The 23,742-nt window shown below is 49.8% G+C and overlaps 2 protein-coding genes across 2 annotated transcripts; both read left to right on the top strand.

Moving 5' to 3' along the window:
• Window positions 1-8,058: 8,058 nt before the first annotated feature.
• Window positions 8,059-8,781, top strand: LOC136526993 (B3 domain-containing protein Os06g0107800-like). Its single transcript, XM_066519585.1, has one exon. The coding sequence runs from the start codon at window positions 8,059-8,061 to the stop codon at window positions 8,779-8,781; it is 723 nt and encodes a 240-aa protein (XP_066375682.1).
• Window positions 8,782-20,732: 11,951 nt separating this feature from the next.
• Window positions 20,733-21,311, top strand: LOC136525476 (probable receptor-like protein kinase At5g20050). The gene has a single exon (XM_066518449.1). The coding sequence runs from the start codon at window positions 20,733-20,735 to the stop codon at window positions 21,309-21,311; it is 579 nt and encodes a 192-aa protein (XP_066374546.1).
• The last annotated feature ends 2,431 nt before the right edge of the window (window positions 21,312-23,742 follow it).

Below are 23,742 nucleotides of genomic sequence, written 5' to 3'. Positions count from 1 at the left end.
CTAGTTGAGAATCTGTTTCAAAATAGAGAGGTGCATTGTAGCTGTTAATCTAATGGCACTGACCGTGACTATGAGGCATGCTGATGGAATGAAAAAAGATAAAGTAAGTTAAGTTTAAGTAATAAGATGAGATCAAGGGAGAGATTGTTAGTGTCGATCTCTCCAACGGCCGAGTTGAGCCTTTGACCTCGCGCCCTGATCGGCGGTGCCCAACCCTACATGGTTGGTGGACCCCATTGCACTGCGCTATAAAGAGAGGTGGGGGGCGGTGGCTCTAAGTACGAGATTCACCGTGAGCCGCCACACCCACTGACAAAACCTAACCCGATCTAGTGAGGGGCGCATCCAGCGACCAGAAGCACCATCACCGGGACGCCGTCGCCGTTGGACCACTTCACCGCTACACCGCCACTGGAGCGCCACCTCTTCACCGCCCTCTCTACCGACACGATGGACGGTTCCAGCTCCACCAAGCCCCCCCCCCCCCCCCCCCCCCCCCCCCCGATGGTCGGTACCTCTGCTCCTCTCTTCCTCTTGGATCTCATAGTCCATGTTCTAGGGTATATTTATCCTATTCTAGTCAAGTCAGCACCCCTAGATCTACATCTAATGATTCTGTAATTTTAACAGGCTTAGATAGGAGTACAAGTGCACCATTGCATATATATATGTATATGTACATTGAAAGAAGACTATTCGCAGCCTGTGGCAAATGACAAATTTCATGAATTTTAATGGTTATACACTCAGGGAGCATGTCCGTCTGGCCAACTTTTTGCAGACAGAATCATGCATTTGCTTGCTGCTTCCCGCCCTTTTAATTTGTGCTGCATTTTGTTTGATCGATCTCTCTTGTGTCCAGATCAGAAACGAATGGAAATTGAATTGAATGCCTATTTCTTGTAATTCTATTTTGGAAGAAGTGGCAGGGAGCAGGTAAATGCATGCATGTGTTTCCCTCTTACAAAACGCATGCATGCCTTGGATAGTTAACTAAGATATTTAAGCTGCCATTGCCAAGTCATAGCGACTACTTTCTCAAGAACAACACAGGCATGCAGGTGCTAATTAGTTAGTCGGACAATACTAGAAACCACTAATCCCCAAAACCACTGAACCTGAACCCTGGGTTTAGATACACATGGGATCAAATGCAGTGCACTACGTGCTACGACATGCATCAAGTGCTTCTTAATCTATTGCAAAAATGTGTGGCGACTGTCTCCAAATTAGGCAACAAGGCCTGCACCTTAATTAATTAGCTAGACAATCTCCTTGCCAAGGAACCTGCTCATTTGAAGAAAAACAAATTGCCATAAACAATTGGTGTACATGTGCCATAAACAATTGGTTTGTGTTTGATTAAGGATCGACCTGCAGTTAAATGGGAATCCCTGAACTTTGTTTGACTAATGACATGACCAGCAGGAGCAAATAGCTTAACTAGTAGGCTGACATACACCACCTTTCCGAGGGTGACATCATTGTGATTTATGCACCAGGCTGGCACTGTGCATGTGCCCACTGTTGTATATCTGTTACTTCGCTCCTCATCTTCTTGAGACTGAAAGATTGTTTAATCCCACCAGTTGCAATAACAATGGCTGTTGTAGGAGGCCGACAAGCCCCCCACCACACAGTACATACCCAAATTGCAATAATGTTTCATTCATTCAGTCCATTTTTAATTTGCCGCAATTTAAATTAATTATGCAGATTGATAATAGTATAGCTAGTACTCTTTGATGTGTTTAGTTTTGAAATTTGATGTCCTGGCACCAGTTTATGCATGCATGAACCCTTTGACCGGTCAGGGTTCACTAGCAGCCAAGAGCCAACACAGATTTTAGTGATATGGATAATACTATATACGTAGTACGTTTTATATCACTAAAAATGTTTCCAAGTTTCAGACAGGCTGATTGATGATGTACTCCATGTCAATGCCAATTTGGTTCAGAAAGGTTTCATATTCATCTAGGAGAGAATTTATTTGCATATATTCATCAGACAGACACACAGACTTGCCTAGGCTAGAGGCCTGACTGTTCTGCCGTACCAATGCAGCAGGAGTTTACTCTGTTGTCTAGGCTGGATCACAGCTTGCTTGCTAAGTACGCGTTTTGTCGATAAAACCTCTCATGTTTGCTCAATCGCTTTCAATAATTGCAGTATATATAAGCCTAAAGTTGTAGTAAATGATACTCTAAGACTTGCAGATGCATATATATGTAGTATGTATGTATCCAGCTTGATGCAGCTCATCTCTAAGCATAATCAATTCATTATTATTAGTATCTCCTGTACTCTAAGCTATGGTTTAATAGGCTATATATATCTGCCATGTTGTCTTTGTTTAGAGGAGCAAAATGCCTGGCATCTCGATCATCTTGTCATGCTAGCTATATATATAGAATAGTACTTGCAAGTACAAAATTTGAGCAAGGACTTTTCAAACAATGCGACAAAGCAAGGAGTTGACTTTGTTAATCAATTGACCATTATTCAAGAGTTTACTGGGGTGTTTGTTCCACCTACTAAAATTTAGTCCCTATTATATCGAATATTTGGACACATGCATGGAGTATTAAACGTAGACTAATTACAAAACTAATTGCATAGATTGAGACTAATTGATGAGACGAATCTATTAAGCCTAATTAGACTTATGTTTAGTCTTTCTAATTTGTACCTAAATATCTGATGTGACATATACTAAACTTTAGTCCCTGGATCCAAACACCACGTATAGGTGGGCACGAACACCTGATTGGCTTATGACTGCACAAATGGAAATTATGTAGTATATATAACACCCATCGTTGTATTGCTAACTACTCTAATCCCTTGTGCACTAATCTGGCCGTACATATTATGACATGTTCTTCCTGCTAGCCCTAGCCACGGACGATCTGATCTAGTCATATTTGACAAACTAACTGATCTGCCGACTGAGACCGTGCGAGTTGATTTCATCACTTGCATTGACAGCGAGGTAAAGAATTTGAGGTTACTGGAATGGAAGATTATATATATATGAAGCAGAGAATTCACAATCAGTGACCAGGACCTCATGGTTTCACATTTGTTTTTTCTACCATAACACATCATAAAATGATGAAAGAACATGACACAGTACATTGCTCTTTAATTATTTCATCCTCCAATTTCTTCGTTCCAGAAGATGGAATGGATTTGCTTCGAACGAACGACGTAGTAGCTAGCTAGCTAGGTCACATATATAGCAGCTAAGCTAGTATATATAATCTTGTGACCGTGGTGAAGAAACTTTCCTCATTAACGAGCGAATACGGAATTGAACAAGTAAGTAACGAAGTAAAACACAATACATGCATATAGTACATAGATTATGTATGTGCATGCTGCTTCATTCCTACTGTGACATTAATTCTCGAGAGACATGCATGCATCTTGAGAGAGAGAGAAGAGATGAATTGTGATTCTACGGCTAGGTTTGTACCATATACTCTAGGACTACATTTAGGTATTATTCGGCCCGTTCGGTTGGCTGGTTCGTATCGTTGCTGGTTCGTAAAGAAGTACTGCTGGCTGGTTTATGTGAAAGAAAAATACTATTTCGAATGGAAATTTACGATCGTTTACGACAAGCCACAGCCAAACGAACAGGCTAATTGTTTGGCAAAGCTCTAGCGCTGCGAAATCCATGGATTTCATACAGCTAGACGTCTGTAGCTCTAGAAAATCCTAGGTTTAGAGCTGTAGACATGTCAAAAGCATTTACCTGATTCATTTGGTTTATAGTTTAGATTAAATATAAATATTTTAACCATATACTCCCTACGTCCCATTATATAAGGCGCAACCACCTCTGGTTCAAAGACCATGGAACACATTTAATTCTCTCTCAACACTATTATTACTACATTAATGTAAGTGTGTCTAGAGAGAACAAGTCTTATATTATTATGAGACATGAATAAAAAGTGGTTACGCCTTATATACTAGAACGGAGGGAGCATTAATCTACGTCGGGCAGCACTACTCAGTGTTTTTTTCTCACAACAAATCAGCATAAGCAGCAGCACAAACCAAATTTTAGGGAAACGAATGGGGCTTAATCTATACACTAGAGAGAGATCTAGCGTGGATATATGTCAGCTGCTGCCGAGCTAGAGGAGGTGGTTGGTCGGCGAATGAACTATGATTGTCGACAAAAGATGCTCGGCAATCCTCCGAGAGGTATCCCACGAAAGTAGATTGATCGGTAGAGGTGCGCGTAATCGAGAACAAGAAGGCAACAGAGACACAAGAGTTAGACAGGTTCGGGCCGTCAGCGCGACGTAATACCCTACTCCTATGATCTATTGGATTGTATTGGCTATCGTATGATATTGCGTGTGCCTGGAGGGGGTCCCTACCCGCCTTATATAGTCTGGGGGCAAGGTTACAAGTCGGTTAGATCTAGGAGATAACCGGAAAGTAATAACATATTACAGGAATCATGGGATCGAGCGTATCCTAACAGATCTCGTAGTATCTTCAGGATATCTTTCCGGTGTCTTGCGGGGCACGTCGAGCAGCGCCGTGCTCTGCAAGGCTTCGTCTTGTAGGTTGGATCGCCCCTAGGAGCGTAGCTCATGTAGTCTGCCGTGGGTATCCGGGGTCGTACTCCCCACAGCTAGTCCCCGAGCGCCTTGTATCTACTGTGCAACGCCGTCTTGAGCTTGTCCGAGCAGGTGCCAACAAAGCTGAGCAGTCAGACTCATGGTCCGACCACCGTAATGAGTCGCCGAGCAGTTGTGGACCGTAGCCGACCAGCTTAACTGTCCGGCCGAGCACGAGCTTTCCCAAATAAGACTTGCAAGAAGGATGTAAGGAGCTCAAATTCAAAATTAAAAATTTTCTCGCTGTAAACCAAGTGTGCCCACTTAAAGTCCGACCATGAGAAAGAGAGATAATCGTCTTCAACTTCAGGAGGCATGGAGTTTTCCAAATTAGAGAAAACACACTCACCGCAAGGTGAAGTGTGCCCACTTAGTCCCAGAGCCTGATAGTAGGTGACGTGGTCATGTGGTGTTAGGGTCAGAAACAACAGTAACCAAGAGAAAAGTCCTCAGTATGGCAAGAAATCGAATCATAATGATGACATAGTCCCCGAGACTGCTAGAAGATTAAGAAGAAATCTTGTAGCAGGATCAAAGAAGTTTAATGAGAGCTTGCCAACGTCGCCTGCCATGTACTTATCAAGACCCCGAACGTGCTGCCCAAGATCAGCACCCTGATCCGAGCAGCATGGAACAACTTGATAGCACGCCGATGAGATGTAGCAAGATCCGACCACCGAGGGAGTCTCCAGCTTAGCCGACGATGCTTACACGAAGAATACGAGCACCAAGGAGTCCCCGGCGCAGCTGGTAAAGCTTGCACGAAGAATCTGAGCACCGAGGAGTCCCCGACGTAGCTGGCGATGTTTGCACGAAGAATTTGAGCACCAAGGAGTCCTCGGCGTAGCTGGTGACGCTTGCATGAAGAATCCGAGCACCGAGGAATCCCCGACGTAGCCGTTGACGCTTGCACGAAGAATTTGAGTACCGAAGAGTCCCGGCGTAGCTGGCGATGAAGCCCATACGATGAGCAGTCCAACCAACTAGTCGACGGCGAAGTGAACGTCGAGCAGTCCGACCAGTTGGTTGGTAGTGAAGTCCGTCTGATAGGTGGTCCGACCACCTGGACAATGACCATCTTGTCCAGTTCCTGGGCGTAAGCTCGTTGACCGAGCCGTGCCCCTGCGAAACAAATGTGTAGAATAGGTAGTAAAAATAAAATATATTAACTCCGGAGAAGAATCAGCAATGGTGATAAAATAACGTATGCAGCTTGGCGATCAGTTGGTGTGAACACTTAGTGTTATTCTGAAGATACGTTTATATTTAATATAAACCGTCTGATCAGTTAGTGTGTAGCTGAGTCTCCCGCCCTAGCTAGCCTGTTAACCATAACGCGGAGCGCGTGTGCATGTAGGAAGAACAAAGCGTCGTCAAGGAGCCGCTGCCGATCACCCGTAACGCAAAGGGCAGACGCTCGTGCACGTGTAGGGAGAAGCCGGAGATATGGCCGTCTCTGGGGACATCCTAGCGTCAACATAATTGTTCGGGGATTTGCCTTATGCTTAGCTGTATGTCATCTTTAAGATGGTATACATGAAAAAAAAAGTTTGGAGAACAAACATGAAGAAAATAGCTCGGAGAAACATCACGGTGATATATGAAGATTGGAGAATATTTAGAAGAGATATTAAAGCGTGACTTACCTTTAGACAGAACGTCTGGTCGGTGACGTATGGCGTTATCTGGTCGGCGTGTACGAAATTGCTCGGCCCTCGAGCTTTCCAAACTGTCATCATGGTGGCGGTCGTGGTTGTCACGGCGCCGTTCTTCGCGGCGATCATCATTACGACGCGGCAGGTGGTCGGAGCGAATAGTCTGGGCGATGTCGTCCTTATGTTACTGGTCGGTGACGCGGGCAGCTCGCTTAGCGGCTCGCTTGATGGCTCGGACGGTTCGTTTGACAGCTCGGTCGGATACGTGGAGTCGTAGGCGAACGGACGTAATCAGAGCCAAACGGAGTCAATCCACGTGCGGAGGCGAAGTCTTTGGACGTGGCCGACTAAAACGTAGTCGTGCTTATGCACCAAGATGAAGAACACGAGCGCAGCAAAATTATCCGTGAGAACGTTGCAAGTACTCGTGGCTTGCATGATGATCTAGCTAGCTTGGCTATGCAAGTCATCAATATCCTGAGTATTTGCTACTGGCTTGCATATCTGATTGTGGATCCTTGTTCGCGTTGATGCAGATCGACATGCAGATGGCCAGCGCCGCCTATCGTTGCGTGCCGAGATTGCTGACTCGAATCTGCTTGGTCCGAGCTTTAATTCCACGAGGGACGTACGTATCTGAATTGGAAATTGACGAGCAGCCCAACCGAGATCTTATAAATCTAGATGCACGCACGGTGCCGCTGCCGCCAGGCCCGACAATCGGTACTGCGAGTCCCATTGCTTCGCTGTTAAGCTTCATCAATCACACGATCACGCTGAACGTCGGGGGATGTCGTCGCGCTATAGTAGATTGATTCCGTCGTCGGCAAAAATCATGGTGGAATTGAGGTTCGCCATCTTATTCACCACGAGATCAGCATGCACATCCCTAAGTAGATCGATCGGCAGAGATGCACCTAATCAAGAATAAAAAGGCAACAGAGACACAAGAGTTAGACAGGTTCGGACCAGGTTTGGGTCATCAGCGCGACGTAATACCCTACATCTGTAGTCTGTTGGATTGTACTTGCTATCGTATGATATTGCATGTGTTTGGAGGGGGTCCCTGCCCGCCTTATATAGTCTGGGGCAGGGTTAAAGACGTTTAGATTTAGGAGATAACCAGAAAGTAATAACAGATTACAGGAATTATAGGATCGAACGTATCTTAACAGATTTCGTAATATTTTTAAGATATCTTTCCGGTGTCTTGCGGGGCACATCGAGCAGCGTCGTACTCTGCAAGACTTCGTCTTATAGGTTGGACCGCCCCTGGGAGCGCATCCCATGTAATCTGTCGTGGATATCCGAGATCGTACCCGCTATAACCCAAAGAAAAATAAAAGCCTGTTGACCCGACCCAACGAAGCCCTCTGCAGTCTCTTCCGCCTCGGCCCCTCATTGATAAACGACGACGAACAAGCTGGAGTACCCTATAGGTGTACCTACGGTCAAGGTCAACGAAGCGTAGGTGGTGCGGTCCGGTCCATGCAGGCCGTTGGATTCAAAGGCGACAACGGATACGGATTGCATGGCAACCGACCGATCGCGATCCATCATCCATGGCGTGCATGCAGAAAAGTCAGAGCCCCTAGCAGGTCCAAATGCTTCTTCGTTCTCCTTCCCTATAAATTCAGATCAGACGAGACAGCGGTGGATTCATCATCCATCAGCTAGCTAGCTACCAGATACATATCTACAGCTGGATCGATCCAGTGCACTGCATCTGCATCATCGTTCGCTTGGCTTGCATGCAGATGGCCCTGACGCTCGCACCGGAGCCGGCGGCGGTGGCGGGCGGCGAAGGAAGAGTCGGCGACGTCGACTACAGCCACAGCCACAGCCATGGAGGCAACAGCGGCAAGCGCGAGCGCATGTTCGAGAAGGTGGTGACGCCGAGCGACGTGGGGAAGCTGAACCGGCTGGTGGTGCCGAAGCAGTTCGCGGAGCGGCACCTGCCGCTGCGCGGCGCGGCGGCCAGGTCGCGGGGCACGGTGCTGTGCTTCCACGACGCGCGCGGCGGCGGGACGGCGTGGCGGTTCCGCTACTCGTACTGGAGCAGCAGCCAGAGCTACGTGTTGACCAAGGGCTGGAACCGCTACGTCCGGGACAAGCGCCTGGCGGCCGGGGACACCGTCGCCTTCTGCCGCGACGGCACAAGGCTCTTCATCGACTGCCGCCGGCGGAGGAGCAGTCGTACCGGGGAACAGGGCGCGGTGCCGCCTGCGGTCGTCGTCCCGGCGGCGATGCTCGGCGTGCCGCCGACGATAGGGCACCACCACCAGCAGAAGCAGGGCTTGGTCATCTTCTCCGGCCAGCACCAGCACCAGCAGGCGGAGGAGGCGGTGACGGTCGTGGAAGCAGCTGCAGCAGCAGAAGCGGAGGACGAGGAGGAGGCGCAGGGGCGGTGGCTCCGGCTGTTCGGCGTCAACCTGCTGGAGCTTCGTGCCGATCCGGTGCTGCTTGATCTGCAACTTTGACGACGACGTACATTAATTATATTGGATGAGAGAACGAACTGGCTTCGACTCTTGCTTGTAGCATTAACTACTGTATCTAGCTAGCTAGCATGCATGCATTCGATCGAGAGGGCAGTGTTTGCACCCAATTAATTCCCAATTGGAGCAGTAGTTGGGTAAACACTCTCAACTCGAATGCATGGGTTGCAGAAGCCAGAAATTAATAACATTTAAATTACAGGGATTGGAATGGTGGTTGTAACCCAGGAAGGAACGAGGAACGTCCTCCATCTCCATTTCCATGCCCGCGCGTTGACACTCACTCATTCGTCTCTCTTGACACTCACGCGCGTACGATCCAATTCTTCTCCGTGCTCGGCAGCGCTGCGACTCCCTCAATGGATCGTCCGTGTACTAGCGGACCCCACCTGCAAGTGATTTTAATTTACTCTTCTTTCCCGTCCATTCTTCTACCTCACGGCTCCTAGTGCGCCACCGTCCTCCGTGCTCGCCCGGCGCGCCGAAGGCCTCTGCTGCTGCAGATCGAAGTCCGCCCCAGTTGCGTGCGAGCCGGCCCCGCCGCACCGACGGACCACCTAGTCTCGCTTGGGTCCGGCCCACCGCACCAGGCGCCACTGACCGTGATGCCGGCCTTCGTCCTCGTGCTGTGTGTTTTGAGAGAGAAAGAGAAAGAGATAGAGGGAGCGAGACAAAGAACAGACGGAGGACAGTGGGGAGATAGATAGAACGAGCAGGGTGTGAGCGATAGCAGTAGGAGATGGGAAGAACTGGGGAGAAGAAATCGGAGGAAGAAGAAGAAGGAACAAGAGATAGCGCGGAAGAGTTCTTAGTTTAAGAAATCCGGTTCAATATTTACAAATGTCTCATGACTCTCTCTTCCTCACGCCGACTGATATAGTCTTTACAGAGACTCTGCCTCGGTCACGCATGCAAGCGCCGAAGAGTTCAACCCCATTGCTCGCCGAATACTCGCGGGTTGGGCTTCCTGGGCCGATTTCCGGCTGCTCCATCTTGCTCTTGGGCCGTGTTACTACGGTGGCTGACATCCCCTCCCCCTTGGAACACTGCTTGCCCCCAAGCAGTGGCGCGTGGATACTCCTGGCGAACAGCTTCAAAGTCTTCCCAGGTAGCCAATGCCGACGGCATATTGTTCCATTTGACAAGTACCTGAGGTATAGTAGAAGGACCACAGGCGACCATACGAGTCTGCAGAACCTGTTCTGGAGCCAAGTGGATGGCAAAGTCAGACGGTAGGGTGGGGATTACCTGATGATTGGCACCAACAGCCTTCTTCAGTTGTGAAACATGAAAAACCGGATGAATTGCCGAGTGAGCAGGCAATTCAAGCTTATAAGCCACTGAACCGACACGAGCCAGAATCTGAAATGGTCCGAAGAAGCGGAAAGCAAGTTTCTGATGGGAGCGAGGTGCCAGGAAAGTTTGGACATACGGCAGCAGCTTGAGGTAGACGAGATCACCCACTGCAAAACTGCGCTCTGATCTATGTTGATCAGATTATTTCTTCATCCGTTGCTTGGCCCGGTTGAGGTGATGTTGGAGAAGCTGGTCTATCCACTGTCGGTCTGAAGCCCAGACAATGACTTCCGGATGAGAGACAACAGAAGTGTCAACAGCCAGGAAACACGGAGGATATCCATATAGCGCCTCAAAGGGTGAGCGATCGATGGCCGAATGGAAGCAGGAATTATACCAAAATTTTGCAGATGGCAACCACTGACTCCATTTGTTGGGGGCAGGAATGGACAAAGCACCTCAAATAGGTTTCTAGGCACTGGTTAAGCCGCTCTGTCTGACCATCGGATTGGGGGTGATAGGCGGTGCTGCGGCAGAGGGACACATCCGCCAGCTTGAACAGCTCAAACCAAAAGTGACTTGTAAATATGCGGTCACGATCCGAAATGATAGAACTCGGAAGGCCATGTAATCGATAAGCATGCTGAAAGAATGACTTAGCAACTGTGACAGCAGTAAAAGGGTGATGGAGGGGAATGAAATGGCCATACTTGGTCAGGAGATCGACTATGACCCGCACACAGTTGAAGGTTTGAGACAATGGAAGTCCCTCGATGAAATCCATCGATATCACTTGCCACGCCGAATCAGGAACCGGCAAGGGCTGCAAGAGGCCTAGAGATTTGGATCTATCATACTTGGACTGCTGACAGACGGCACAGGACTGCACAAAATGCTTGACTGCAGTTTTCATACCTCTCCATGCAAAACATTGCTTGAGCCTCATATATGTTACTAGTATGCCAGAATGGCCGCCCCAGGAGCTAGAGTGAAATTGGGAGATAAGCTGTTGTTGGAATGTCGGGTCATTGCCAATCCAGACTCGGCCCTTATAACGGAGTAAGCCAGACTGAAGGGAATAATGAAGTATAGCCGCTGAGTCAACCGACAACTTGGTCAGCAAGGTAGTAGCAAAAGAGTCCAGTCGATAAGTGGCAAGCATTGCAGAGATCCAGGAGGGTACCAAAGAGGTGACTGCCGCACACACAGCTAGAGAAGAGGGGTGGCGAGACAATGCATCAGCTACCCTATTATCAGAACCTGAGCGGTAGACAATGCAGTACTACAGGCCCAGCAGTTTGGAGAAAACCCTTTGTTGCCAGTGAGTATGCAACCTCTGATCAGTGAGCTATGTCAGGCTTTTCTGATCGGTAAGAATCACAAACTCCTAAAACTGTAAGTAAGGACGCCACAGTTGTACAGCAAGCAAGATCGCCATGAATTCTTTTTCATATGTTGATAAGCCACGTGATTTGGAGCCCAATGCTTTACTGAGAAATGCCAGGGGGTGACCGTCCTGCATGAGAACCGCGCCGACACCCGACTCCGATGCATCAGATTCAATTGAGAAAGGCTTGGCAAAATTGGGAAGAGCCAGCACCGAAGCTTGACAGAGGGTAGTTTTCAATGTCTAAAAGGCATAGTCATGATCAGGAGTCCAGATGAACAAGGCATGCTTCTTCAGGAGATTGGTCAGTGGTTTTGAAATGATGCCAAAGTGGCGAACAAAGCGCCGGTAATAACCGGCAAGCCCCAAAAAGGAACGGAGTTCTTTGACTGAACCGGGAGTTGGCCAAGAGGCAATAGACTCCAGCTTGGAAGGATCAGTACCCACACCGGCCTGACTGATGACATGGCCGAGATAAGAAAGCTTGGTGTAGACGAAGGAGCATTTGGACATTTTCAGCTTCCATTGATCCTTAGACAACAACTCAAACATAGTTCATAAATGCATGAGGTGCTCCTCCCATGTTCTGCTATAGACCAGGATATCATCAAAGAAGACCAAGACGAACTTCCGAAGACAGGGAGCAAGTGTTGTATTTATGGCATCTTGGAAGGTACCCGGGGCTCCTGTGAGTCCGAAGGACATAACCCTAAATTCAAATTGACCAAAGTGTGTTTGGAAGGCGGTTTTGAATTCATCACCCGATTTCATGCGGATTTGGTGAAAGTCGGACTGTAAATCCCATGTTGTGAAATAAGCTGCCCCAGACAACTCATCTAGCAATTCTTCGATGATAGGAACAGGATATTTGCCTTTGACTGTAATTGCATTCAGTTGACGGTAATCGACGCAAAACCGCCAAGACTGATCCTTTTTCTTCACTAAGATAACCAGAGAGGCAAAAGAACTGGTACTCTTCTGAAGGATTCCCTGCTGAAGCATTTCATTAACTTGCCGCTCAATCTCTATTTTCAGAAGAGGTGCATAGCGGTAAGGCCGCACAAAGACTGGGTGAGCCCCTGAGATCAAGGGAATGGAGTGGTCACAGTGCCGGTTGGGAGGCAACCCTGAAATTGGCTCAAATAGATGGGCATATTCATCCAGCAATGCTGACATAGCCGGATGCATCGATGAGACTGACTGTGAAGACTCAGGAGGCTGCACCAAACAGAGTTGAATGACAGAGCCCACCAGAAGGTCTGTAGTGTCCCCAATCAATATAGCAGTAGCTCCCTCGTAAGGAATGGAGATCCATTTTTGAGCCCAGTGTACTTGCATCGGGCTAAAACTGGCCAACCAATCAAGACCAAGAATCATATCATAAGATGAAAGAAGCAACAACTTAAGATCAGTTGAAAAGGAGTAGCCCTACACTGACAAACGAGCACTGGTCAAAAAGGATGTGCATTGTAAAATGGCCCCATTAGCTACTTGCACTTGAACTAGGGACGGAAGTTCCTTGATGCCGGTGAGCGACTGAGCCAATGCAGAGTTCAAGAAGGTATGAGATTAACCGGAATCCACCAAAATAGACAGAGGGTGACCTTGGATGTGTCTAGACAAGCTAAATGTCTTAGGGGAAGCTGAGCCCACTGTCGCTGCCACCGAGAGGTGCATCATGATCTGATCATCAAGTGATGAATCATCAGAGCACTCGGCTGCATCAGACCCCAGAAATATATCCATCAATTCTTGCACCAAATGCAATTGCACCATGTCTGAACATTTGTGTTCACGGCTCCACTTTGCGCCACACCAGACGCACAGACCCTAGGCACGGCGAGAGGCTCGTAAGGCTTTGAACTTGTCTTCCGCCGAGGTTGGCAGAGCTTGGGGCAGCCACTTACTCTCGCCATCAACAAGCTTTGGTGGCAGTGGAGGCAGTGCCATGGCACTAGGCCACACTGGCTTATATGCAGGGGATATATCAAAATGCCGAATAGGCTTCTTGTTGAGTCCCAGCGCCTCTTCTTATAATTGAGCAAGAACACAAGCAGAATCCAAAGTAGATGGACGTTGAACCAGAAGAACAGCTTTGATTTCATCACGCAAGCCATCAAGAAAACGTTGAGTATAGTAGAGTGGGTCTGGGTGTTTGGTATAGGCTTTTAGATCATCTACTAGAGCAACAAACTGATCGATGTATTCATTGACAGGGCCAGTTTGTCGAATCTAGAACAAGCAACGTAGCAGGAGCTCGTGCTCATCCCTGGCAAAGCGCAAAAGCAATTGGGAACAGAATTCAGACCAAGTGATTGTCGCAAGCTGATCCTCAACAGAAGATAGCCAATGTTTGGCTGCACCATGAAAGTGCATAGTGGCAGCCTGCACCCAAACCACGGACTCAACACGATAGAGTTCAAAGTAGTGAATGGCTTGCTTGATCCACAGCTTAGGATGATCCCCCTCGAACCTGGGGAAATCAAACTTGGGAAGATTGCCGGTATGGCCGCCCCTAGAACCCCCCTGATAGTTGGACTCATAATAACCTCCTGGGTGTGGCTGAGGTGGACATGGTGGTGATGGGCGGGGAGGAGGACTTGGTAGCGGATGCGGTGAAAAAGGAGGGCAAGGAAACGTACCCTTGCCGGGAGGTGGAATCAGAGTAGTAACCACTCCGAATGCACCTTCCTGGTTCATGATGTCGACGCGGTGCCCGCTGAGGCGAGGGGCTACGGATCCCACAGATGGGCGTGGGGCATCCAGAAAGTCACCGAAGCCGGCGGATCTGAAGTGCGGAGTGACGACGGGCTTGGCGTCATGGAGCGAGGTGCAGGGTGACGCAGGAGCCAAGGCAGACTTGGTGGCGAGCGCTGTCGCGATCACCCTAGGAGTCATGGACGGGCCATCCACCACAGAGCGTTCCATGTACTTGGAGATCTTTCCCACTTCCAGCTTTAGAGTTGCGAGCTTGTTGACTTCGAGGCGAAGGTTGTCGATGACGCCGTCGACCCTCGGGCGCCATTCGTTGAACACCTTGGCTGCAGACTCCAAGGCATCTAGACGGGTGGAAGAAGACGCTGTAGTTGAATCGAGCTTCCGCTCCAGACCATCGAATCGCTTCTCCTAGGCAGCGAAACGCTTATCGAGCTTGGCCAACAGGGCCTTCTGGTCGGGACCCATGGCACCCCGGTTGCATTGAAGACGGGTGTAGTGCTCGTGGGTGGGAATGAGGGAAGGATCCAGATCGGTGGAACACACCACAAATTGCGACTCCAGGACTAGAATTACGGAATTCCCAAAGGGAACTGCAGCTCACAGCTCCGATTTAGGGTTAGACCAACCAAATCTAGTGAAGTGAGAGCAATCGATGGAGAAAGTGCGCCAAACAACCAACTGGGTGCCGAGAATCGGTGACTCTGATACCACTTGTGAGCGATAGAAGTAGGAGATGGGAAGAACTGGGGAGAAGAAATCAGAGGAAGAAGAAGGAACAAGAGATAGTGCGGAAGAGTTCTTAATTTAGGAAATCCGGTTCAATGTTTACAAATGTCTCATGACTCTCTCTTCCTCACGCTGACTGATATAGTCTTTACAGAGGCTCTACCTCGGTCACGCATGCAAGCGCCGAAGAGTTCAAGCCCATTGATCGCCGAATACTCACGAGTTGGGCTTCCTAGGCCTTCTTCCTCTGGGCCGATTTCCGGGTGCTCCATCTTGCTCTTGGGCCGTGTTACTACGGTGGCTGACACAGGGCCCATGAACGCCTTGTTTTTTAGTGAGATAGGAGTGGAGTGAAGAGATAGACTTTCTCTTTCATGCCTTCTCTATCTTTCACGTAAGCAAAATACGGATATGGATTTATATGAGCTAGCTAAGGTGACACTGTTTGGGGTCCCTTTGGTTGGAAATCAATGATCCCGAGGTTTAATATGTCCATATGTTAGGATCTCATCAATAATCTCCCTTCTCTCTCTCATTCTGGGCATTAATGAGGGGCGGGGGTGTTTTTTTGCTGGTCTAGTCCTCTTTAGTCACCCCTAAGGGACTAGAGGACTAAATCAGTTTAGTCATTTTTAGCCACCCTGTTTTGCAATTTAGGGACTAAAAGAGGCAAAAACCAAGTGACTAAACCAAACAGGACCTAAACAAAAAAAAGTTCTCGAAAGCTCTATTGAAGTAATTTTCTCTGCTCTTTGTTTACTGCAGAAGTGGAAGAACTTGTCGAAGGAGAAGGTCAAAGACTATGGTGAAGTCATGACTGTTAAGAGTTCAGTCCTACTCTGTCTTGTGCGTAGAGTTGAAGAAACCTGTGCCCTGCTGGTCAAGGACGAGCAACAGCGATGCCCCTGGTGACCGGTTGTAGTCTGCGCGGATATTGCCATCAATATTTAATTCGTGGTGATTGGTGAATTCGTGGAGCCAGAACTCCATAGAGACGGACTAGATGAGCAAGAGCACAGCGATGGCGAGTGAACCAACGGCGCGAGCATCATATCAGAGGCAGAGTTTTTTTCCCCGAGAGCGTGCATTTGACACGTTTTTAATTAAGCAGAGTAAGAAGTTTGTTACAAAAGTAAAGGGTTATGGTAAACCCAAGATTACCAAAGCCCTTAGCCCTTACCCCTCACACTTCTCGTACGCGGTTGTGATTACATAACACTAATTTGGTGACTGAAGATGACGAAGAGGTCAGGCGGAACGACGGCGCGAGTCGAGCACCCCTAGATGCCTGTAACTTGTCGCGCACCACATGGACACCTCCTGCTCTATGGACTCGAGCAACTGTGCTGGCGACGTAGCGGTGCGGCTGAAGGTTCTCGCGTTTCTTTCCTTCCACAAGAGCCACCTGACTAGAAGGAAGAGAGAGTCAAACCCACGGCGGCACTCCTTAGGGAGTCGTTTCCTAGAGGTCATCCACCAAAGCATGATGTCCTCCTGCTGGACAACGACAAGGTCATGGAGGAGGAACCTTCTCAGACATGATGTCCAAACCTCCCGACTAAAGACACATCCTAGGATGATATGATCCATCGTTTTCGTAGCTTGGTTACAAATAATGCAGGCGTCGTCCTCCTGCAGACCATGGCAATGTCTCCTATGTGCCGTCCAGCAGCGGCCATGCATGACAAGCCAGAAGAAAAATTTGACACGTGGGGGTGCCGACGTCTTTAAAATTAGCTTCGCCCCAAGCGGTCTTGAGGAGCCCAGGAACATCGCTCCATAAGCTAAAGCTGGAGTACTGGTTGTCTGCCATCAGCCGCCAGTTGAACGTGTCAGGCAAGTCGGGCAACGGCTGCACTTGCTCAACGATGTTCGACAGGGCGATGAAATCAGTGAGGAGTCTCATGGTCCTTGGCCCGGTAATGTGTTGCACCTAGGCCCTCCCATGGAGCGTCTCCATGACCGAGACGTGCCGTCTCCTCTTGGGGACTGCCGCAAACACCGCCGGCACGATGCACCGCACACTAGAACCCTTATAGTTGGCCATTTGGCCTGAGCACTACGGGCTGACCCAAGCACGACATGAATCAGCACGGCCTAGGAATGGCCCGGCCCGACGGCCTTCGTGCCAGTGCCTGGCATGGCCCGGCCTTAGTGCCGTGCCTAGGCCGCCATTCTGGCCCGTAGCGCCGGCCCGGGCACAACACGCTATATGGGCTGGCCAGGCAGCGGCACGGCTCGGCCGCAGGTGGCCGTTGGATCCCCGGCCTCGCTTGGATCCGCCGTTGGAATCGGGGGTATAAAACCACCCGTCCCGGCCGGCCGACGGTGTCTCCGTTGCCCTAATTCATTTGCTCTCAGTCAGTCAGTCGCCTCGCTCTCAGCTCTCCCCCGCAGCGCCGTCTCACCCGCTCCTCTCACGCCTCACTCTTCTCTCTCGGCGAGTCGGCGACTCGCTCTCCTCTCTCGTCTCCAACTTCCTCTCTTCTTCTGGCTCTCCGGTGGCCTCTGGAGCCACCGCTGGCCGGCACTGGCACAATCCCTAACCCTAACCCTTGCTCAATCCCTAACCCTAACCCTTGATCTCGCTTCGTCCTCGCCGGATCCGTCGGTTTCCTCGCCGGATCCGTCGGATCTCCGACCTCGCTCCCATCGAACCGTTGGATATCCGGCCTCCGACTTCCTCTCTTCTTCTCGCTCTCCGGTGGCCTCTGGAGCCACCATTGGCCGGCACTGGCACAATCCCTAACCCTAACCCTTGATCTCGCTTCATCCTCGCCGGATCCATCGTCGATCTCGCCGGATCCGTCGGTTTCCTCGCCGGATCCGTCCCTCATCATCTGTGCTCATCGGATCCGTGCCTCGTCGACCTCGCCGGCGACTCTGGTGCTCCGGCTTTGAAGGTAAGTCACCGTCAATCCATAACCCTAACCCTAACCCTAACCCTCAATCTCTACTAACCCTTGCTCTGTTTTGTTTGAAGCCGTTGAGTGGTGATGGCTGGATCCGATGACGAGAGCTGTGTTTGTGTGATTATGTGACTTTTGAGTCTTTGATAAGTTCTCTGAACATGTAACTTTGTGTGACTTTGACTCTTTGATAAGTTCTTTGATTCTGATCAGTTTGTGATTCTGATAGTTTGTGTGACTTTGTGATTCTGATCAGTTTGTGACTTTGAGTCTTTGATAAGTTCTTTGATTCTGAACATTCAGACTTTGTGATTCCGATCAGTTTGAGGTGTTGGACACTTATAGTGCCAGTGCCGGCACGGGCACTGCTGGGCCGCCGTGTCCAGTGACACGGCACGGCACGGCTAAGACCTGATAGTGCCGTGCCTGAGCCGGCACCTCAACACGGCGACGCTAACAGGCACGGCATGGCTAGTCTACCGTGCCGCGTAGTGGCGTGCCTGGCCCGTGCTAGTGCCGTGCCATGCCGTACAGCCCGTTTGGCCAACTATAAGAACTATAAGAACCCTGGAGCCAGTTGTCCAACCAGAAAAGGGTGGACTCGCCGTTCCCCAGGACAGAGAGCGTGGCCGCCCCGAAGACAGCTGCGACCGTGCGTTCCTCGTGTTCTGGTAGCGACCGCCAAGTACGATCGGGGTCGATGCGTTGAAGCCAAGGCCACCGAACCCGGAACGCCACACCCGCTCGTCGAAGGTCAGCCACGCCGAGACCACCCAACTCGCACGGCCTACAGACCGTTAGCCAGGCGACCTTGCAGCGTCCCCCAGAGACGGAGTCAGTGCCAGCCCAAACGAACGCTCTGCGCAGCTTGTCGATGCATTCGATTGCCCATGAGGAGAGGCAAAGCGCGGATGGACATGTGGACGGGGATAGCTGAAAGAGTGACCTTAACGAGCGTCGTTCTGCCCGCGACGTTGAGCATGTTCCCCTTCCACCGTGGGATGCGAGCGGCTACCGAATCAATGATTGCCTGCTCCTCCCCCCGCTTCAGCCTGAAGATGGACAAGGGGATACCCAGGTAGCGACTTGGGAAACCCTCAATCCGGCAGGAGAGGATTTCCTGAATCCGTTCAATGTCGGCGTCCGTGCAGTGCATCGGCGTCGCCACACTCTTGTCGAGGTTAGCAAAGAGTCCCGACGCAAGCCCAAAGATTTGGAGCACCGACCTCAGCGCAATGAGATCATTCTCCATGGGCACCGCGAAATCAGTGGCAGAGTCGTGAGTCGTCCGTAGCGCATAGCGTCCGGCGGCGGCGCGTAGATGAGGAAGCAGACGGTCTTAGGATGCGTGGTTTGCCGCGGCAGCCGAAGAAGAACGCATCATGGGTGTTGATGTCTTGACTCTCGTGACAAGTACTCCATACTTGATTATCGCCGCTACTGTACTGGATCGGAGGTACGTCGTATCTTTTGAATGACTGACTGCTACGCGAGTTGAAGAACATGTGGGCTCTTCCACGAAGTACCACCACTTCTTGAACAAAGCATTGCATGTTGTTCTTCAACCAAGCAGGGCTCCGACGGCCGGCGGTCGACCAAGTATTTTTTTGCCGTGCTGGCCAGCTGCTTCTTTCTTCTTCATTCAGTTTCTTCTCATCATCTATCAAAGCTCCTGGCTCCTCTGTGCTCGTACAGGCTAACCGCCGGCTGCCCTTCCTTTTTCTGCGTACGTTGTTCTTGTCATTTCTTTCTTTGTTTCTTTTTCTTTCTTTCTTTCTTTCTTTTCTTTCTTTCTTTCTTTCTTTCTTTCTTTCTTTCTTTCTTTCTTTCTTTCTTTCTTTCTTTGTGATTATTCTTAGTTGTGACGGTTTAATGTAGCGCCGTGTTGCCACAAACATACATAATGGCAGATGTAGAAGACCCCTCTTCTCGTCCTCAAGGTGAGGGAGGATCCAGCAGCAGGGCCGTCATCTCTTTGGTTCCCACCATGGACACCCTGTCTGATCTAGGTAGCAAATGCCGCTGCGGTTGTCGTCGGATTTTGGACGACGCCTGGGGCTCCACGTTCCAGGCTGCTGCCCGGTCCATGGTGAGCACTAGCAAGGTCTGGAAGACCTGGATGTGCTTCCCGTTTCATCAGGCTGCTGTCTGATCCAGGCTAAGCGCGAGGGCGAGAGCGGCAATTCGGCATGGTTCAGTCGTGGGTTTCACATCGTTTTTTGCTCTTGCTACTCATTGTCTAACCATGCAAATACTACTACTTTGCCCTGCCATTGCTTGTCTCCACATCATCTCGACCTCCTCCGGTCGGAGTCGGAAGGAGAAGATTGTTTTCGCTGCGTTTCTTGGTGCACTTGCCCTGGTTGTTGGGGATCTCTCGATCATTAGCCGTGGCCGTGGCATCTTACGATCCACCACACTCTGGTTCACTGCCAGTACTGTGGCTCTATGCTCGCACTGCATCTCGAAGCTTTATCCGGTTGCAATAAGGACTTGGCTCCAGCACTATTGCATCATGATCTGGGAGCTTTACCTTTATCCGATTATTGCACGCGCACACCCTTGGCTCCGATCGGACGGAGATCATTGTTTCCGGTGTATTATTTCTTGGTGCACTTGCCCTCGTCGTTGTCTTCGTCTCAATTGGTGCTCAAGGATTGCACATTGGGATCATGTTCATGGCCAACGTTGCGGTTATATCCTTTCACTGCGTCTGGAAGCTTTACACGGTTGCGCAGCCATGGCTTCACCTGTACTGGAGGAGGAAGCTTTATCCAATCGCACAGCCTTGGCTGCTGCAGTACCTTTCCACGCTTGCACCGGTGTGGCTGATGCAGGATGAAGAAGCAGGCCGGCGCCTTCTGCTCCCGCGGCACTAAGGGCGGGCCGCGTTCCGCATGCGGGAGTTCTCGTACGACGAGCTGCGCACTATGACCCAAGACTTCCGAAGCATGGTGGGCCAAGGCGGCTTCGCCCAAGTCTTTCGAGGCGTCCTCCTCGACGACGACGGCACGGGCACGGGCACGGGCACGGGCACGGCTGTGGCCGTCAAAAGGGTAACGACCACAGGTGGAGGAGGTGGTGGTGGTGACCACCCCCCGGCCATCGCCGGCGACGACGACTTCCTTAGAGAGATCTTCATCGTCTCCAACGTGCACCACCACAGCCTGGTGCGCCTGCTGGGCTACTGCCTCCCGCGCGAGGGCCTGGGCAGCAGCAGCAGCCGGTACCTGGTCTACCCCTTCTTCGACAACGGGTCGCTGGACTCGTGGCTCTTCCACGGCACACAAGAGAGGCGGCGGCTCCTGCCGTGGCCAGCCAGGCGCTGCATCGCCGTCGACGTGGCCAAGGCGCTCGACTACCTCCACCACGAGTGCTGGCAGCAGATCCTGCACCTCGACATCAAGCCGGGCAACACCCTGCTGGACGGCGACCTCCGGCGCACCTCTCGGACTTCGGCATCTCCATGTCCATAACCCGGGACACGCGCGGGAGGGGCACGCCGGGCTACATGGCGCCGGAGATGCTCGTCAACGCGGTGTCCGCCAAGTCCGACGTGTTCAGCTCATGGTTTTCAATATCGGCCGAAATCTTCTGATATTTCCGATATATCCTCTTTATCCGTAGATGCCGATAAGAAAATATGTATCTTTTTAGTACAAATTTTGTTTAAATTTACTTAAATTCAAATTAAATTTTATTTAAATTTGGTTTGATATTTCTGATATATCATGTTTATCCTCTTTATCTATGACTCCCGATAAATTTTAATTTTCGAAAATGAAAACCTTTCAGCTACGGCATGACGCTGCTGGAGCTCGTCGGCGGGCGCCGGAACTTCGACCCTGCCTCCTCGTCGACCGCAGACGATGCCTCGTCGTCGTCGATTCCCAACTTCACGTGGGACTTCTTCCCGTACATCGTCCGGGAGAAGATGGCGCGAGGAGAGCTCATGGCCTCATGGAGGCGGTGGACGCGGCCATGGCACTCGTGGACCGGGAGGAGGTGGAGGCGGTGGTGAAGGTGGTGCTGTGCTGCATCCAGAGCCGGTGGGACATGAGGTCCACCATGCTCACTGTTGCGGATATGCTCGAAGGCCGGGTCGCCTCTGATCTGCCTCTCCAGAGCCGTCGTCTGTCCACCGCCAACTTCTCGGATCTACTCTCCTCCTCCTCACTTACGCACGTACGGCCGGTAGTACTCCGTACTAATCATCAGTTCATTAACTACTTCTATTATATAAGGATTATTTTCACATGCAAGTCATGAAACACAACGATTTGTTTAATGAATGGATTTTTGTTAAGGTACTCAAATGAATTTGTACCATTCACAAGAGTGTGTATCCCAGCGGGTGTGTAATGGATGATCCAAATTCAAGTTTCACAGTGTTGTTTTATCATCAGACTTTTTTATTTTGACAGGGGAGATCTTACTTACATTACTCAACATGATTACAAGGAGCTAAAAGTTGGCGATACGCAGGCCGGGATGCCATTAGCAACGAAAACATCAGAAAGCTCTGATCTCTCCTATCAAACTGACACACTCATGAGTACTCGGTGGCATTTGGAGACTCTGAATTTCTAAAAACATTGGAGGATTTTCTTTGCTTCTTTGATGATATTGCATTATGGAACGATTTCTACACATGTCCTTTACAGAACATACCATCGCGAGGCAGTTTGACTCCAACTAGAGACACCCTTTTCTAGGAGAAGGTGACCTGACCTGCCCATACAGCTAGGCATTCAGCTTCTTCGGTGACTCGCATCGTTGATTGTGAACTCCTGGCTCCAGCATAGTGAATTCCTAAGGAGAGTATAGTGAATTCCTGAATGTTTAACTCAAAGCTGGTCAGTTCCAAGCCAACGAGTTGATTGTGCTAAGGCTCTGACAGCAAAGCTCAAACTCCTAAGGAGACGCCTAAAAGAGTGGCAGGCTGGGTGGTCAGCCTCAAGAATGTCATTGCAAATTAAATGTCAAGTTGATCATCCAATTTCTAGAAGTAACAAGGGACTTCAGAGACCTCAGTCTGGAGGAATGGAACTTCAAGGACATCCTAAAAGAACATTTGTTGTCTTTGCTGGAACAACATAGAATCCATTGAAAGCGTTCGTACTAGTTCAATTCTGTGTGTATTATTTCCTCTAGTTTCATAATTCATGTATTTTGGTCCAAAATGATTTTCAAGATATAGTTCAATTTCAGTTTTCTATTCTAATTTAGTAAAGTGATTTTAAAGACTATTTTTAAGAGCTATCAATAGTGTACCCCGCCTCGCGCACGCCGCTGCTTCCCCTGAACCCCTCCTCTCTCTCTATGTGGTGGGACTCGGGAGCCGGGATGAGGATGAGCACACCCCGTCTGCAGGACCCCAGGTGCGTTGCGCGCCCCATCCGCCGGCCACCGGTTCATCACGCCCCTTCCCCTAGCGCCGGGGCCATGCCCCATGACTCTCTGAACATACCTCTGAAACATGAACACTTGCAACATGAAATACTTGAATGCAACATACGTCTGAAGTAAATGAAACATTTGGAACATACACGTGCAACATGTGTGTGAAACATATACAACATCCAGATAAAATACTTGCAACATAAAAACGCTTATTGCAACATAAGACTGAAACAGCTGAAACATTTCGAACATACTCTTGCAACTTATGTGTGAAACATATGCAACATCCAGATCAAAAACGCTTACAGCATACGTCTGAAACAAAAAAAATATTATGAACAAACACTTGTAGCATGCCTCTGAAACAGTTGCAACATGCCTCTCGAACACTTTACAACATATGCAACATCCCGATCTACTTTTGTAACATCCATATGAAACGCTTGTAACATGCCTCTAGGACATCTGAAACACTTGAAATATGCGCTTGTAACATGTCAGGCG

Source organism: Miscanthus floridulus, chromosome 19 (assembly GCF_019320115.1).
Source record: "Miscanthus floridulus cultivar M001 chromosome 19, ASM1932011v1, whole genome shotgun sequence".
Classification (NCBI taxonomy): Eukaryota; Viridiplantae; Streptophyta; class Magnoliopsida; order Poales; family Poaceae; genus Miscanthus; species Miscanthus floridulus.
This window is presented reverse-complemented; position numbering and strand designations above follow the sequence as displayed.